The 19,484-nt window shown below is 42.7% G+C and overlaps 1 protein-coding gene across 1 annotated transcript in view; it reads right to left on the bottom strand.

Moving 5' to 3' along the window:
- Positions 1–2,744, bottom strand: part of LOC119651603 (synaptic vesicle glycoprotein 2B) — a 36,896-nt gene extending 34,152 nt beyond the window's left edge. The window contains exon 1 of the mRNA XM_038055256.1: positions 2,437–2,744. Within this exon, the coding sequence (XP_037911184.1) occupies positions 2,437–2,563 (127 nt within the window). The 5' untranslated portion in view covers positions 2,564–2,744. The remainder of the gene's footprint in view (positions 1–2,436) is intronic.
- Positions 2,745–19,484: the final 16,740 nt, after the last annotated feature.

Genomic DNA, 19,484 nt, shown 5'->3' with positions numbered 1-19,484 from the left:
TCGTTGTACATGATGTTCCACAGTAGTGGGCCCAATACGGAGCCCTGTGGGACACTCGCGGAAACAACGTACTCCTGGGGTCCGTCATCAGTGTCATACCAGAGCCTCCTTTCGGTTAAATAACTATCGACGATAGCAGCGAGATAGGCGGGAATACCAACCTTCGCTAGGGATTTGCGTATTATTATAGATTCCAATTCGCCGAATTGAATGCATTTTTCACGTCCAGCATTACTACCACGCAATATTTGCTGGTACTACCCTTTCCGTGAATTGCATCTTCGGCCAAGCCAGTAACCAATTTGATGGCATCAATGGTTGATCTGGCTTTTCGGAACCCGTACTGCCGATCTGAAAGACCGCCTTGGCTCTCAACAACCGGGAGTAATCTATTATAGATGACCCGCTCTAACATTTTCCCCACAGTGTCCAAAAGACATATGGGTCGGTATGACGATGGTTCATCTGGAGGTTTGCCAGGCTTAGGCAGAAGTACCAACTCGCTTCCAAGCCGCTGGAAATATTCCTTCAGGCATGCACGCTTCGAACAACTCAGCGAACATGTCCGGCCTGGATTTCACGCCAAGCTTAAGGGCCTTATTCGGTACTCCGTCCAGGCCCGGTGCTTTATTGTCTCCTATTCTGCCGCAGATCTCCAGCAGCTCGTCTCTGGTGACTGGCGGGATTGCCGTCACATTCAGAGGTGGTTGGAGTGTGTCGGTGCTGTCTTCTTGCTAGGGGAATAATCAGTGGATGATTTTTAGCAAGAGGGTGGGACACGTGATCTGCGGAGATGAATCGTCCCATCACGATTCCATAAGCTCTCCCCCACGGGTTTACGTTCGCTTCTGAGCAGAGCTCCTTAAAGCATTTCCTCTTGCTACGCTGGATGGCGAGCTTGAGGATTTTGCAGGCTGCCTTATAGTCGCACTCTTTCTGCCCCTGATCGACTCTACCTACCGTCCTCTGAGCCGCTCTTCTGGCTCGGTGGCAGGCTGATCGAAGGCCGGTCAGTTCATCATTCCACCAGTAGTTTGGTCTTCTACTGGGGAATGAGCACCTCCTAGGCATGGACGCGTCACATGCTTTGGCGATGCATTGAGCCAGATGGACGGCTCTTTCTGTAAAGGCGCCTGCATTATCAGGTTGATCTAACCACACCTCTATGAAGGTCTGCTCATCCAAAAATTTTGCAAACCAGCCTGAAATCTTTTTCGGTTTCGGGCATGATAGCTCTTTGGCATGAGGCTCGACACATGTCTCAAAGAAGATTGCCTGGTGATCGCTGTGGATGTAGCGTTTGCTGACGCACCAGGACATAACACGCGCCAGCAAAAGGCTGATAAAGGTCTGGTCTACAACTGAGCCTGACACCCCTTTCTGGAATGAGTTTACAGCACCTTCGTTAGCCAAAGCTATGTCCATCTGCGCGAAAGCTTCTATTAAATCTGTCTGTCCGTCTGTCTGTCTGTCACAGACACTTTTCTCAGAAACGGCTATACCGATTGACACGATTTTTGGTGAGCAGGTGGGACCTATGAACCCCCAGACATGCATTGAGTGATGTCTTCCTACGTTGAGATTTAGGAAGGGCCCCATACATGGACTAATAATAATCGTTGGCGCGACAACCCAACCAGATGACCCTTGAAGTGTATTAGGGTATTTTATTCATACGCTGCGACCTTCCGCTGTGACTGTCTACCGCGCTAACCATTTAGACATGCTGACCCAAAAACGAGTGAAATGTTGAATTTAAAGTTATAAAGATGGCGCTAGTCTACTAGTTAGATTATCGAAGAAAAAATCCAATCAAGACTAACTTCAGATATTTTTTTTCTCACGGAAAGTAATTATTATTATTTAGCACGTTTTGATTTTAAGTTCCAGAAGGACGTACGGTTTGCACTGTTATACTGTTCAAAAGTGTTCAAGAAAAATCTCTGAATATACTGAGCATGTCTCTACTATTTTGTCTGTCCCGAACATCGCAGCGAACAAGCAAGAGCAGGAGTAAATATCTAATCATTTTACATTTCTAGCCGTACATGTCGTGATCCCCAACTTTCGAGACTTGTCGACGTAGTCCGGGACATGAAGACGCTATTTTAAACGAACCTTTTCGCACAATATGGACAAACGGATGGTTCTGACTGAGCAATAATTGAGTTGTCCAAACTTTTACAACCTTTCTTTCTCGCAGAGAGGTTCGTTTCACAGAATCGGATTTCAAGACACTGAATTCCTTACAGCTACTCTCTAACTAGTTCCTTTAACACCACTTTAACAATAAGGTGGTCAAGCTCCTCTGATAAAATCAACAAATATTCAGTTTCAGCAATCAATCAAATTTCGGAATCAACGGAATACAGATATGTACTTAGTGGAGTCTGCCATAATTAAAACTAGCGAAAAACATCGAGACTTCAAACAAACCTATAATATCCAAAGCATCCTCGTAATTATATTCTTTCTCGTATAATCTAGGGTCTCCCTTATCACTGTCATGTGTAGCCACTATATCACCCTCAATTAAATACACTTCACGGCTTTTCGGGGCCATTTCTTTTCGTGCGTGAAGAAGTCTTCGCGATAACCTTTAACTTTCACTACCTCAAAACCAAGTTGTCACAAATTAACACAAAATATTAGGAGGAAATCACAGAAGTCTTAATCTTTTCGTATCATCTGGTAGAGCTTGAAACGACTACTGGCCACGGATGTATCTAAATGATAATTTCTAATTATGCGTGCATTTATATAAATAAAACGACTGCGATAATACAAAAAATGTTATATTTGTTCTTAGTTTCCAATTGTCATCCAGCTTGACGCCTCGTGATAAACGGGGTAAATATTGGACGTAACCACGTGTATAGATGTAAATGTGACTAAAGAGAATATAGTGGAGTCTTCTTAATGAAATTTCAAACTACTTAAATTTAGATACCGAGATTTAACCTGGATTTACTAGAAAAACAGGAAATAGTTGGATTGATTTGTTGCGTGCGATAATAACTGCAAACTGCTATCACAATCCCCCAGAAAACAATGTGCGGCACTGAGAATTTTTTCAACTTCTGGAAAATAAGGTGAATTCGGATCCAGTGCCAATCTATACATATGCATATGATTTGGAAATGATATCTGTAACAATGAAGTAGATTAATTAGATATACAAGCAGCTTCCTTATCTACTATCGAGAAATGTTGAAATTTCTTTTTGAAATTCCAGTGCCATCCTATTCGTAATTTTAAGTAAGTTCCCCATTGGATTTGAGAACGTCAAAACCGGAGTGATCCAAACCTAAATTTGTAATGAAGTGAGATAGTTTGAATGTAGAATGGCGTAAAGTATATATGGTTGTCATTCACTCCTTGGTGGAATATATCACGTCAACCACACCTCCGCGCCATCGTTCGCGGTTACTTGAAATGCGCTTCAGTTGCCCCCCTCTTCCCGGGAGACCCGTACTCCTCCTCTACTGTTCTGCGCCAAGTATCCTTGGGGCGAGCCACCCGTCAGCCATCTCGGGAGAATGGATTCCACTAGATGTTCTTGCCAGCAATCTAATTGTCACCCCTCCTTAATGTGTGACCTATCCACTGTCACTTCCGTCTTCCGATCACAATTCGTACACACAATGCGTTCGGCCTAACGTACTCCGATGATACGAAGCAGACAGGTTTTGATGAAGGCCTAGAGCTTTTGGATAAAAGTGGGGTTCATTTTCTATGTGCTACACCCATATAAAAACACAGAAAGAACACTAACACATAATAGTCTCAAATTGGTAACTGCAATAATTTGTCCCTATTATTCTCTCCAGAATATCCCTTCTACATAGAGCAGATACACTCCCTGTTGACGTAATCGAAAGCTTTCTCGAAGTCAAAGAAAAGGAGGTACAGCGAAAATCTAAGCTCCACACACTATTCCAAAATGATCCGTAACGCCTTGATGTGGTCAATGCAGGAGTATCCCGAGCGAAAACCAGCCTGCTCTATGTCGATCAAGCTTTCAAGAGGTTCTTTGATGCGTTCCAGGATTATTTTATCCATTATCTTTGCGACGGCAGAAGCACGCAGTTACCCCTCCAATTATCCCATTCAAAACGTCATCATCACATATCAATTCATCAATACCACAACAAGGTGAGCTCATATGAATGGGGGTATCCAAGAAACATTTTGTTTTAGTTTTTTAGTAGTGTCTAATTCAAATAGACATATTTTTAAATTAAACCAGCGCTAGTATATACGTACTAGTAGTAGTAGGTAGGAATTAGATCGGAAATATGGGTACGACCAATGTATGTACGTGCATGGATGTGGCGCGGCAGGATTCGCCGGTGACGTCATCTGTCCGCCGGTATTCACGACATTCGAAATAAATTTCGAATGCCGCGAATCCTGCCGCGCCACATCTCTGTACAGTATTCTGTAAAAGGCGGTTTTTTTATTTAGAATGAGGATATTATCTATGCCTGTTTCGAAAAATATGAAGGAATATGTTGGATTTGTAGTTATATACGGATGGAAAAATGTGCGTAGAAGTTTCCTACACAATATGAACATAAAACCTTAATACCTAAAGCGCGAGCTTCCGGTACTTTGACTTGTTTGTGTGACTTTCACTCTCTGGGAAATGTTCCGGAATCCCAAGATTTGCGTACGAGTGGAAGTAGCAGATCCGCAGTAACTGCAAGTGGAGCGATGAATAACTCTGCGGGGAGACCGTCAAACCAAGCGGCTTCACTCCGTTTGAGTGTTAATGGCAGAAATGACTTCTCTTCTGCATGCTACGGTGACTACCCTGGTGAAACTTTTTTCCATCTTTTCAGTTGCTCGTCATCGTGGATGAGAAGCCAACCGTTAAAGCCCTCCAGCGGACCATCGAAAAATTTGCGACCACATGTTGACTCTTTCGTTATGCAGTATACACTTCTGAAATCATTGCATTTCGTGACATATTTCGCATCCCTTACTAGCGCAATAACAACTTCGCGGGATGTTGCTCAGTATTGGAGTTCAAGTGCGTCAAGCCCGCCATCATTCGCAACGGTCAGTAGAATCCTCAACCCCTTCTGTTTATCGATCCGCTTCCATGTCCGCAGTCAGCCAGATCTTATCGCGCCCCTTCTGAACGCGGTCGATGTCTTGTGTAGCGCCCGAGGAAAACATATTTTTGATGGCGACCCAATGCTCATCGGTATTCTATCTACCGTTCAATCAGCAAGATAGCTCTCCCACAGTCAAGCGACAGTTGAATCTTACAAGCGGTCCATGTTGGATCTTGCTGGGTTGCACCTCCCCAACTCTCCGAAGAGTGGTGGACACAACACCCGAGCGAACATAAGAAGATGATCCCTTTCGAGGTCAATGTCAGCGCCTCTCTTGTTACACGCATCCAGAAGACCATTCTTAAATCCACTGCTAATCGCGAAATTGTCGATCTAATTATTCGCATGGTGTCAGTCAGCCGAAACCCAACTAATCCTATGGCAGTCTTTATGCTGGCGTAGTGTGCCACCAATGGCGAAGCGGTGGAAGTTAGAGAAATCCACGAACCGTCCTTCAGAAACGATCTAACAGGTCAAGAGAGCGCGCTTTGCAGCAGCCGCCAGAAGCAGCCCGACATGGGATTCACGTTTGCTACCACTTGACTTGACAACTTTACAAGAGGAAGAGGTATACTCTCCCCCTCCATCTTACCTGGCTTAGGCCCAAAATTACCAGTTTACATCGTTCGATTTCCCGCTCAAGTTGGAGAGAGCAAGCATTCTAGGAATCCTCGCTACCGTTGTTGAGAATGTGTGCACATTCCAAAAACCAATCATAGTCAGTTTTTGATAGCAAGGGTCGTTTCCGTGAGATCAGTCCCTATTCGAAGCGTTGTTGATGTTTCAGTAGCAATAAAGTATCAACATTTGCAGGTTACTAGTCCACAAATTTCTATCTTTATCTTTTATCTTTTGAAGGTTGCGTGTAGGAAAAAATCAATTTGCCCACTAACCTGTGGATTGGTATGGTATAGTATTGCATCAAGGGGCGGAGTTAGCTAACTGTAACTTAGTGTCCTTTCCTCTAATCACGGCATTCATAACTGCGCCTTTTTGGTCTCCTCTGGCTTTCGCAGTTTACTCTGGATAGATCTGATCATGAACTTTATCGCATTCCTATCCAGCATCTCTCCTGGAATTTCCTCTCATCCTCCTCCTTTCTTACACGAATCTTGGACAGTGAATGAATACATGGTCTGGTTCCTCTGAGACTCTATCGCAGTTTGGGCTATCGGATGAGGTGTCCAGTTTAAATCTACACAGCAATTGCTGATATTCTCAATGCCCAGTGAGGAACTGGTTAATCTCACCACATTGTCTCTCCAACCACTGACCCTTCTCCAAACGTTCCAAATGCTGTTACCATCTATTTACAGATCACTCTCTTTTAGAGAACTTCGTTTGTGGTAATGGAGGAACGGACTTGACATTGTATATTTTCGTTATCTCTTCTGCGAAGATATCAATCTGCATCATTCACGAGATGACGATCGTTGCATCATCTGAGACAATTCTGAAAGCTGTGTCCTTCTGTTGATCGCACTCAGATTATTAATGTTAAATGACATCTGCAATGTTTTCGCCTAAACTGGAGCTGAATAGAACAAGACCGAGCTCGCCACAAAGGCTACAAGCAACTTATAAGTATTCCGTGTCGCTCCTATGTTCGGCATCGTCCTTGTCAGACACAGACAGGCATACCGTATGTACTGCTTGTAAGTGAGCTTCGCCTCTATCATCACTCCCAAGTATCTAATGACCTGCATAGCAGCACATTACCTATTTCCGCCCAGACAAATCCACTGGCTTGGAACATTATATGGTTTGGCGACCGTATGCCCATATCGCCGATCCACCGCTGGAATGTGTGATCCATACGCCACTCCAATATTTTAAGAGAGAAGTTCTTTTAGATTCATAGATAAATCCTCTAATGAATGAAATTTGTTTGAATAAATTTCATTTCTCATTGCAGTCAGCGACTTCCAAAATTCCGGTAATTTACCACTTGCCTCAATATCCGCTTATCCCATCACTCTCAACTTCACGATGCCACAAAAGCTTGTTCATTCCCGAGAAAGTCCTCCTCTTGTCCCGGATTACGGTTATGGTTACACATCACTTCGGCCGCTGTTGAGGCAGCTGGTTTCAGTTTCTTCTTGGCATTCCATATATTATAGCGGCCATCAAGTAAACTATGTGCTCGGAGTATGTTTCTTAGTCAACCAAGAAAGAAACCTTCTGTTATCGGCTTTGAAAACATAAACCTCACTAACGTTCACGCCCCTACAGAGGAGACTGCAGAGTCGGAGAAGGATATCTTCTACGAGGCAGTAGAACGAACCCTCGAAGCATGTTCCAAATATGATATCATAATTATACTTGGGGGATTTTAACAGCCAAATAGGCACGGAGCCCGTATTCAGGCGATACCGTGGCTCCCATAGCTTACATCAAAATATAAATGATAACACGAAATGGTTGTTAGAAGTACCTGGTTTGCGCGGAAAGCGGTCCACAGATGGACCACTTTCAACCAAATTTACCACGCGCTAATCAAAGGCCGCCACCTCTCACCCTTGATGAATGTCAGAACATATAGGGGGCCAATATAGACTCGTATCAGCATCTATCTCGTTGGCATGGTGCTCCGAGCTCGAATAACAACACCACCCAGAATCCCCTCTAACAACCATGTGAGAGTTAACACTAAAGCCGCAAAAAGAGTCGGAACGTCTGGTTCGACGATGAATGTAAACTAGCAACGGAACGGGAGAATGCCGCATACCGAGTAATGTTGTATCCTCGAAGGACGTGGGCACGCACGTAGACTTCTCACGAACTCCGGCCAGCGAAGAAGCGACCTCACAGACGGAAAAAGGAAGCCTGGGAGAACCAACAGATCTGTGAGCTCGAAAAGTGCTACCAACAAATCAGCAGGATGGACACACCTCGATGCTCATCCTAACGAGACAAAGAGGGAAATTTGATATCCGACACAATGGACACATTAGACCGATGGGTTGAGTACTTTAATGAACTGCTCAACATCCAAAACACCGGCGAGTTAGAGGTCCCGCCAACTGAAGACGACGGGCAAATACTGCCACCACCAAGTATAGAAAAAACAGTCCGTTCAATTCATCGGCTTAAAAATTATAAGTCGCCAGGACCCCATGGAATTACAGCCGAACTGGTTAAATATTTAGGAAACCACAACCAACCAACCACACCAAGCGCATCATCAACTTATACCCAAGGTGTAGGACAACGAGTCAATGCCTGACGACTGGCAAAGAGACATTATCTGCCCCATACATAAAAAGGGAGATATTACGCAGTGCAGAGGAATCACGTTGCTGAGTACCATCTATAAGATATTTTCAGCTATCTTGCTAGGCCGAATAGCCCCATACGCTCAGAATTGGCCCATACCAAAGGCTTCACTCCAGACAAGTCAGCAACATATCAGATTTTCTCTCTGCGCAAGCAAGCGCAAGCGACTTTAAAGCCGCCTACAACAGCATAGCCAGGGTAAAACTGTACACGGCCATAAGAGAATTCGATATCTCAACGGAATTGATAAGACTGACTAGGCTGACCCTGACCAAGGTGCGAGACCAGATACAAGCAGCAGGATCACTCTCGAGACCATTCGACATCAACAACGGTCTAAGAAAAGGGGATGTCCTATAATGCGTCCCCTTTAACCTGGCCCTGGAAAAAGTAATCCGTGATGCAGATGTCAATGCAAGATACACTATCCTCTTCAAGTGCACCTAACTATTGGCCTATGCTGACGGTATTAACATTATGGGAAGAACATGCCAAGGTGTACAGTCTACCTTCATCCAAATCGAGCAGACTGCGCGAGATCTGGGACTGCACATTAATGATGGCAAGACGAAGTACATGGTCGCAACGTTAGCGCGAAAGAAAAAAAAACCAACAACATTGAATCGCACCGGCCAAACGAAAACAATAGATAGAAGACTAGAATTAGAGTCGAAAATCACAACCGATAACAATTATAAAGACGAAATCAAAGCCAGTCCTCATGTATTCCTCAGAGACTAGGGTTCTTAGCAAGAAAAATTGCGAACTCTTGACCGCGTTCGAGAGAAGAATCCTTCAAAGAATTTTTGGCACCCTATATGAGGATGGACGATTTCGTAACTTACATAACGACGAAATCTATTAGTGATACCATCACCGTCTGATTGCGGATAAAATCTGGCTCAACAGGTTGCAGTGGTCGGGTTACTTAATACGTATGAATGAGGATGATCCAGCCCGCAAAGTCTATAACGGCAACATCTATGGTAGAAAAAAAAGACGAGGAGACCCTGCCTGAGATGGAACGATGGCGTTGGCCAGGACGCCAGGCGGCTTTTAGAGATATCGAATTGGTGGATTTCGGCGCAAAACCGGGATGTCTGAAGTTCCTTATTAAGATAGGCCTAGACTGGATACCGGTTGTTGCGCCGTTGGTAGTGATGATCTACTTTCAGCTCATCTTTCTTCGGTTTTTACTTGTGTTCTACGTAAAGTAACCTTTCAATTATATGGTTGACATTATCCCCTAAATGAGCCAAAGCACATCAACCGTACCTATCGTATCTAAGCGAGGTCGTTGTTGATTCCTGGCAATTCCTTTCAGCTCCCTTCACATTTTCCAGGCTAAGATAACCCACTCATTGGCCACTCTAGGATAAGAAGTGATCATCCACCACTGCCACTATTTAGAGGAAGGGCCATCTAATTAACACGGTGTTAATGAAAGCTTGGAGCTTTCGAGTAACAATAGTAATTTTCCATGTGCTTCCCCTATATATCATAGCAGAACAGGGAGAAAGTTGATATGGAACAACCTTAACTTAATTTCGATGTGGAGATATCTGCATTTCTGCCCAGTTAATGTGTCGGGGAACATATCTGACTCATTGGACTGAGGACCTTGTTTTTGTAGGTATTTATCTTTAATCCGATCCTGCTTACCTTCTCTCCAAACCCAAACCCGTTTAACTATTATATTTACTTGGCTTTGCTAGGTGCTAGTTGCTTCTAAGTTCAATTAACATCCTCATTATTTTAGGATGGCTACGTAATTTTGTCACACGCGTTAAAATATTGATGAAAAGATAAAAAGAAATAATTTGGTTGAGGAATAAAAAAAAACTCATAAACAGCAGCATCTTTCCTGTAGTATTTTAAATCAAATCTTTGGTCTCTTTTATTTAATAGATCTGCTTCTAAAAGATTAGCAAGCAGTTTCAGAGTGAAAACAGATAACAACGTACTCATAAAAGATGTATGACTGATAACCTGCATAAATGCATATAATTGTGCGGAACGATGTATTTAACTTTGTAGTATAGATGTTGCGTATCACGGCATCAAGCTTTTGATATACTCTTTTTTGAGCAACGTAACTGCTTAACCGCAATACGAAGGTAATGCTGTCCCCCACCGATTGACGCCATGAAGAACTGAAGAGCAGGTGTACAACATTGTCAAGAAATCGCGGAGCTAAGCAAAGCACTTAAATAAGAACGTATCCTTTGCTAGCTACGCTTCCCCCAAAAGTTTACTTATGTACATCTCAAATTAATTTTTTTCAAAAGCTCATTGATTGTATAAATTTAGCTATCATTTTATATCGCCCCAAATTTACAAAGTCAACAGATAAAAATATGAAAACATTGTTTTTATTTGATCAACAACATTCGTATTTGCTGATACAATAAAATAATATTCACTTACTTACCCCAAGATTTTTGGAAGTTTGTGACGAAATTTGAGTACCCTCACCGCTTTCCTAGAATTTGACGCGTCATTCGTTTTAAAGTTATCTTAAAATTACTGTGGATTTTTGTAAATACAATGAACGTTTCTGAAAGTTTTTTGTTTACTTAAAAAGAAGAACGGAACATTTATAGTATGAATATGCTAATGTTGAATGAGATAATGACTCTAAATTTTCCCATACAAGACAAGCACGCGTATTTGGAGTGAGCACAAACTTTTTGAGATTAGTGCAGCAACATAGATATCCTTTTTTACTTCAGAGGGAATCTCGGGCCTTTCATCTCTAATGCGTTCGCAGATTTTCAGTAGTTATACCTGGATAACCTCAGGTATCGGGAAGACGTCCTGTTGAACCGTTGACTGATACTCATCCTCTTTCTAATGCACAAGAAAGGTTATAATTATTTTCATCAAGAACCTTGGGTCCATCACCTGCCATAAAGTTATTTGGGCCCCCGAACCACGTTCTTTACAATTTTATTAGCAGCCCCACTTATTCGTATTAATCTCATAGTATAGCTGCCTATGAAGTCAAAATCGTTTTTTCGTATGACCTTTTTAAGTCTTCTTGAGAGATTCGGGTATTGCTTTTCTTGCAGATACCTATATCATAGTTCGGTAGACTATCTTTCACCCAAAAAGCGTTAGCGCTCCGTCTACGTATACCCTGCTTCTCTCCAATGCAATCCGTGATGAGATGGCTGCACTTCCTGCACCTTTTCGTCTTATCACTGGTGCATACTGCTGCAAAGGTGCCGAAATTGAGGTATCTGAAGCATCTCATTGGAAATTCTTGCTTTCTGAGTTTACACATGACCCAACTTATTTTTTACCTTGTAACCGGCAATCAGCGTTTGTACCTCTGTAGGTAAGTCAATACAAAGCTTGAAACTTGCGACACAAATGCAAGGATTAAATCAAGGGTTCAAAGCGACCAGAGTGGGTAAATAGGTATCTTTTGGCTAAAACATGAAAAGGAAGTATTTTTTAATGTGATGTGTGTTTAATTTGTAACAAAACGCCACCCTAGACATAGAACAATCATTTGTCTTCCACCAGACAGTTCATCTCCTTCTCGGCACGAAAATGGTTATTGTAAAATGTTCCACTCCGACTCTATCTGCCTCCCCAATCGTTAAAAATCAACTTCGTTGAGCATCTGCAGCATTTGCACGAACTTCAGGTATATAAACGGCACATGTCTTCAAAAAATTATTTCCGGAAGGCATTCTAGGAAGCTGTTCATGAAATCTCCCCCCCCCCCCCCCCCCCCCCCATATGACTCAATACTTTTGGTGCATTGTTGTCTCATAGTTGTAATTGCATACCTAACATTAAAATTAAAATAAAAGTTCGAATTTGGATTATTTTTCATTAGAATTCGTTCATTTTTAAGGTTTTGTGTATTAAAATCGGTTTACTGTCTGTGTCTTTTTTTTATACGTTGGAAGGTGGAAAGGTTCAAAACCTACCGCTGGCTCCTGCCATACGGTTATGTGAGACTTTTACTCACTAAAACCACCTCCTCCTCCTCCTTCGCTTACCCCGCGGGACTGCCATTTCGGTGGATCGCCTTCATTAATTTTTCCACCGCCCTCCATGATGTTTCAGAGGCTAGCATGTGGTCCACGATATTCTCGGGTGTCAACCGTGCCTCGGCGTCAATTTCCGCCTCCGCTCTGTGTGCGGCGAACCGCGGGCAGTTAAAAATAACATGCTTCGCATTTTCCGGAATCATCACACATGTCGGGCAATACGAGGAGTCGTCACGCCCGAAGCGATAATGGTATGCACGGTACCCTCCGTGTCCGCTTAGGAATTGAGTTAAGTGGTAACTAACCCCACCGTACCTTCGCTCGAACCATTGGAATAATCCGGTGTGTCCAGCGTCCGTTAAGTGATTCATCCCATTTTTTTGTCATTCCAAAATAGATTCACTTCGTGCCAATTGCCGACGATTGGTATGGGACTCGCCGATTGCATATGATGGGTCATAGAGGCGTCGGCGGAATCATGCCTGCTATCATAGAACCTGCTTCATCTGAAGTCGTACGGTAAGCGCATGACGTTCGCAATGCGCTCAATCGGTATGGGGCTGCGATTTTTCTTCTTTTTGCTTCCACTTTCAAAGACGGTGCCCACACTGAAGCTGCATAAAACAAGATGTAGCTAACAACACTCGAGATCAGCAGCCGACGGCTTTGCCTAGGCCTACCTACATTTGGTAACAATGTAGCCACTCCGGAAGCCTTGTTTGCTAAATTTTCAAGATGGGACTTGAATTTCAGTCTTTGGTCAACCATGACTCCTAGGTATTTAAGCGTTGGCTGCGACTGTATGATGTGTTCACCAATCCTGATCTTCATCGGTGTCTGTTTCCCTCGCTTGGTAATCAAGACTACCTCGGTTTTAAGCTCCGTAAGTATCAGACCAGCTGCCTCTAGCCAAGATCTGATTTCCAAATCTGTCTTGTTTGTGAGTACCGTGATCTCATCAATGTTTTGTGCCGCAATAGTTACTCCGATATCGTCTGCGAAGCCGATGATTGTCACTCCTTTGGGTAGTTGAAACTTTAAAATTCCGTCATACATTATTATCCACAAGAGAGGACCGAGGACTGATTCTTGTGGAACCCCGCAGGTTGTTGTATACGTCTTAGGTCCATCGTCCGAATCGTAACACAATATCCTCTCCCGGAGAAATTCCATGACTATGTGCACCAGATATTTAGGAGCGCCCAATTTGACTAAAACCGCAATTATTTTGCTCCACTTTGCCGTATTAAAAGCATTCTTCACGTCGAGAGTAACTACCACGCAAGATTTTAGGGCCTCCACTGCTTTTTCCGCAATTTTCTTCACCGTGCTGATGGCATTGACGGAATTCGAACTGCTGTCTGTGAGACCACCCTCCTTTTGTGTGATTGGTACAAGCTTATTGAACATCACCTGTTCGAAAAGTTTGCCTATGCCGTTTAGCAGGCATATAGGTCTATAAGACGAAGTATCACCCGAAGGTTTATTTGACTTCGGGATTAGCACAAGCTTCTGTTTCCTCCACTCTTCCGGGAAAATCCCATCTATGAGGCACGTCGTAAATGTTTCAGCGAACCACCTTGGAACTGTCTCGACGGTCACTGTCAGTGCTTTATTCGGAATGCCGTCTAAACCTGAGGCTTTATTTTCGGCAATCTTCTTCCCGACGTACAGGACTTCTTTCGTGGTTACCTCGGGAATTTCACCGCGATCTACCTGGCCAGTGGGTAGGTTCGACTCACTTGAAACTTGTGGGAAGAGAGTGCTAATGATTTCCCGCAACAAATCAGGGTTGGTGATCGGCGGTGAGCGCTTTCCCTTGATTGTTGCCATAACTACCTTGTATGCACCTCCCCAAGGGTCGAAGTCCGCTTCCTTGCATAGCCTCTTGAAGTGTTCAGTTTTACTTCTAGAGATGGCTGCTTGCAATTCTTTCCTCGCCTTCTTACATTGGTTGTGCAACTCTTCTGACTCAGACCGGTTTCTGCTTCGTTGGCTGTGTCTTCTGGCTTTAAGGCAAGCTTTACGAAGTTCTTCGATTTCGGCATTCCACGAAAAGTAGTGCATTCGTTTTTTGAAAACCCTACGGCGAGGCATGGAAGCGTCACAAGCTTTTTATAACTTTTCAAGGGCCTGCGCCACCTTTTCTCGTGCATTTCCCACCGGCATCGCTTCCTGCAGAAGTATTTCCTCGAACATTTCTTCATCAAGTTTTTCGGATGTCCAACCCGATACTGCAGTGTTCTTGATTCGCTTTGCTCCTGTCGTACGCTCCATCTGGAAGATGGTAGCCTGACGGTCACTGTGCGTATATTCCTCGCTCACCTGCCATTGAAGATCCTTAGATAATGAATCGCTAAGAAACGTAAAGTCTATCACCGATCCCATATCCCATCTCCGAAAAGTATTAACGCCGCCAGTATTTGCCAGAACAACGTTCAGACGTGAAAATACTTCGAGCAATATGCGGCCTCTAGCATTTGTTTCGCGACTACCCCAATCTTCGGCACAAGCGTTAAAATCGCCAGCTATTATTATTGGGTTGTGGCGGTTTGCTTCGGAAGCTAATTTTTCCACCATCAGTGCGAGGCTCGGCGCAGCATAGCAGCTGAATATGTGAATAACGCTTACCTTAGCTTGTGTGAATTCGTCTTCTATCCTATTGCTCGTATTTTCGATCGCTCGGTTTCCGCAAATCCAGATTGCCGCTTTGCCGCTTCTGTCTGACACAAAGACACCACTGTGGAAGTCTTTGTCTGTGTTTGTCTGTCTGTCCGTCACACGCATTTTTCTCAGACACAGTTATAGCGATTGACACCAAATTTGATAGAAAGGTGGGAATTGTGAACGCTCACGCATACAGTGAGTTACATCCTGTTACGTCGAATCTAAGGGGGGTCCCCATACATGCAAAAGCGGGGTGTAAAATTTTTTTCATCAAATATAGTCATGTGGGGTATCAAATTAAAAGTCTCGGTTAGTACTTTTCAAAGCCGGTCTTAGTTTTGACATTTGATCATTTCTTTAAGGGGGCCATTCTCAGAAACTACCAAACCGAAAAATCCGAAAAAAATCAAGAGGCTGCCACCATATGGTGCCTAAGCTCCGAAATACCTTCCATACCGATATCTGTTCAAATAAAGTTAATAATAGTATATGACTATAATTTTTTGTAATTCCTTGCAAAACCCCCCTTAAGTTCATCCTACCACGAAATTTTGCGGTGATGTAGGCTATAATCTAGAGCATGATCTTACCAAGTTTGGTGGAAATCGCACTATTACTAACAAAGTTATAACCCGTCAAAATTGTTGCTTCTTTGAAAATTAAAGATTATAAATGTCAATATCACCCGAAAATGGATATTCTCACATAATATATGGATACGTACGTACTAAGAAATACACAAAACCTATCGTACCTAAAACGTCCAGCTTCCGGTTTCCCGACTTGTTCTTGTTGTGCCAACTCATTTGTTGCACTTGGTTGTGTTCACTTTCTTTGCTTTCCTTGTGGAATCTGAATTACGTGATAATAAATGCTTTGCTCTCTTCACTGTGTCACCTCATACGTGTTTGGATGTACGTTCTACAACCCCTAGAACTATTATAGTATAAAAAATATAAAATACAACAACAGGAGAGCTTTCAGCTTTCCTTTTTCCTGCATACTCCATTTAGTACCTTTTTGGTCTTCGATACTATAATCTTCCAGCAACATTGGTAATCAGATACGCTGCTTCGACCGGAAAACCAATAATAACGGTTTGTATGCTCCCATATACTATACTCAAGCCTATGCCTCTAACATTAAATTGTTGCTTGTTTTTTTTTATTAGCGGAACACAGATATGCTTTCCTAACTCGTTTTACAACTAGTCGCAAAAGCTAGCCATTGACTTCTCATTGAATTTGTTACATTCCGGCATTAGAGTCCTTTTCTGATTTGGATATTCTTGAAAATAATTATTATCATTTCCGAACGAATTTTCTTTTTGCCCGTTTTACGCCTACGGTCACGTTGCTCCCATGGCAAAGATTTGGCATCGTCTGATGAGTTTGCCACTGCTCTAGATTAAACCGAAGTCGTTTGTATATTTTTTTATAACTTTGAGTGTTAGTCCAAAAAAAGAACCCATGGACCAGAAAATTGGGAGAAAGTTGTTCTCCAATTGGCCCGGCCCGCTAGCAAGTAAATCGAGGACTCAGCGCCCCATCAGTTCCAAACAAATGCAAAATATTTTCCAAATACAAAATAATTTCGCACTCGTTGTTGCACCTGATACATGTTTGTGTTGAGATAACAGCATTTCCGCTTCCTAGATATACAAATCGACGAACGACAAAATAATGCATATAGGGAGAGTGCGATGACGCGTCAAATTGATGATTTTGTTAGTGTTTATTTTTAGTCCGGCTCTACCTGCCTCTCTTTATGCCGCCATTTGGCCAGGGTACTCGACTCAAGAGAGAGCAAACAGATGTCATCAGCATAGTCGAGATAATTGAGGATAGATATCATAATTGCCTGTACTGAAGACAGCATCAAGAGCGTCACCGATAACAAGAAGAAACATCGGTAACAAAATGCAACTGGGCTTTCGACCTCAAATACCTCGAGATTTTGACTCGATGCAGCATGTGACATTTTATGATTTTATTATTTTACTTTATGATATGTCGCTCTAATAATATTACTTTGTTCGGAATGCCCCTTCTCCATAGAACATACCAGACATACTCCCCGTTCACGCTATCAAAAGCTTTCTCAAAATCAATGAAGAGCACGTCGCACCTGCTCCGCGCACTGCTCTAAAATTATCCATACGGTGTTTATGTGGTCAATGCAGCAGGATCCATTTGGCCAAGATTCATGACCCGATAAGAAAGCAAACGGATGGCATCGGCTTTATCGAGAGGTTTGAGGAAAGATATCATAGTCCATTGTCAGCGATAATGAGAAGAGAATATAGTGAAAGTCTGGCGGAGTCCATTTTGGGCCCTCTGTGATTTCACCTCGGGGCAGCAAGTAATACTTTGTATTCATTACAAGAGGATCCGGAGCGCGAGCGGGAACCAGTCTGTTCTGTAGACCAAGCTTTTGATGTTCTTTGATACGTTTCAGAATTATTTTAGCTATTATCTTCACGACTGCAGGGAGAACGCAATTATCTCTCTAATTGTCACACTCAAAACGCGTACTCTTCGTTGCAATCTTAAGGATCATCCCCATCTCCCACTTGGTTGATAACCATCTTATAGTGTTTGCACTACCCTAAATGCTCATCTGATATTGTCTATCACTGACTTATTTTCAATGCTCCGCAGAGTCTAGCAAAAATATTTCTCTCCTTACATCTAAGCAATCTATTGGCTTTTGACCTTAGATCATCAGCTTTGTCTATCTTCGATCCGGTAGGCTTTATTCCCCTCCTTGTATTTATTGTGAAACCAATCGTTTCATTTGCGCCGAGTCGCAAATTCTATTTCGGGCCCAGTAACATTTTTAAATTTCGTAAAAATGCCACTCATCGGTTCGTCTGAGAACTCATATAAATGTGAATTTATTCCCTTTTCCGGAAATGGCACGTCTGTGTCAAATTTTTTGACAAAGTTAGCTGTGTTCAGGGAGTTTAAAATATACCAAATCGATAGATCATTTTGGGAATACGATGAAGTTGGGAGTATATTGACCTGTTGACTATATTTCTACTGGCTGCAAAATCAATAACAACAACCAGTGTGATAACGAACTCCAGGTATTCCAGTTTTTTGCCGACCAACACTAATTCGATATCCTCAAAAGCTGTCTGGTGTTTTGACCTATACCATTGCTTCATCTCGAACGCGGCTAAGAGTTCACAATTTTTCTTCCTAAGAACCGAAGTCTCTGAGGAATATAAGATCATTCTCTTGTAAAGTAAGAGCTTTGACCCTAAGGTGAGACGTTTTGAGCGGAACAGTTTTTGTAAGCTGAAAAATTTTCTGTTGGCTCCCAACAACCACAGGACAATTTCATCATTGCGCTAACGATTATTATTATTTTACATTAATGGGTAAGCCCAGATCTCTCGCCGAAAGTCGGCATAGAGTGGTGCATTTACATCAATATCACCGATCATTACTACCAGGGTCATGTTAAAAACTAAAAAGTATGCAGAGCAGCAGCAGAGATAGAGCCCCCCCCCTCCCCGGAGCCCATTATTGATGTTGAATGGTTTGGAGAGTGATTCTGCGGCTTTTATCTGATTTCGCACATAGGTCAGGGTAAACCTAGGCAGTCTTATCAATTAAATCTGGATAGCGAATTCTCTCATAAATGTGTACAGTTTTACAATGGATATGCTATTATAAGTCACCTAATATTCGACGAAAAAATTGCGCAACTGAACATCCCAATGGTTTTCCCATCGCTTGCCGTACTGAGAAAATCTGAACTGTTGCTGATTTGCCAGGAGTGAAGCCTCTTTGGTATGTGCCAATTATGCTCTGAGTGTATCGGACTTAGCGAGATAGCAGAGAATATCTTATAGATGGTACTCAACAATGGGACACCTCTATAATTGTTGCACTGCGTGATCTCCCCGTTTTTATGTATGGGACAGATAATGCTTCTTTGCCAGATGGTAAACTGCTCACTTGACTTGTTGGTTGTCTAGTCGACGGAACTCATTTTGAGCCTCTGCACGTGCTTACCTTCTTTAGGAGTGCATTATTGCCCGGTATGCGGCATTCTTCTATTTCATGAATGTAAGATAACAACATCATTCCGATTTTTTTGGCGGCTGGAGCCAAATACGTTTATAGCAGTACCATTGATAACGTTCTTCAGATTATTGTGAAGATCATTAGTTGATGCTTCATCTCCAGGACCTCTGTATGCTATAGTTATTGTGACATCCATTTTTCCCTTAGAGATATTACGGAGGACTGCGTTATGGATGGCTTCAATGATCACTCTCACCTGATTGTCAGAGAAGATTCTAGGCGGTGTTTTAATTCGAGCCCTGAGCACTATGCCAACGAGATAATGACCTAAGTCTATATTAGCCTCCTATATGTTCTGACATTCATCAAGG

Source organism: Hermetia illucens, chromosome 3 (assembly GCF_905115235.1).
Source record: "Hermetia illucens chromosome 3, iHerIll2.2.curated.20191125, whole genome shotgun sequence".
In the NCBI taxonomy this organism is placed as follows: domain Eukaryota; kingdom Metazoa; phylum Arthropoda; class Insecta; order Diptera; family Stratiomyidae; genus Hermetia; species Hermetia illucens.
Note: the sequence above shows the minus strand (reverse complement) of the source record. Positions and strands in the feature narration are given on the sequence as shown.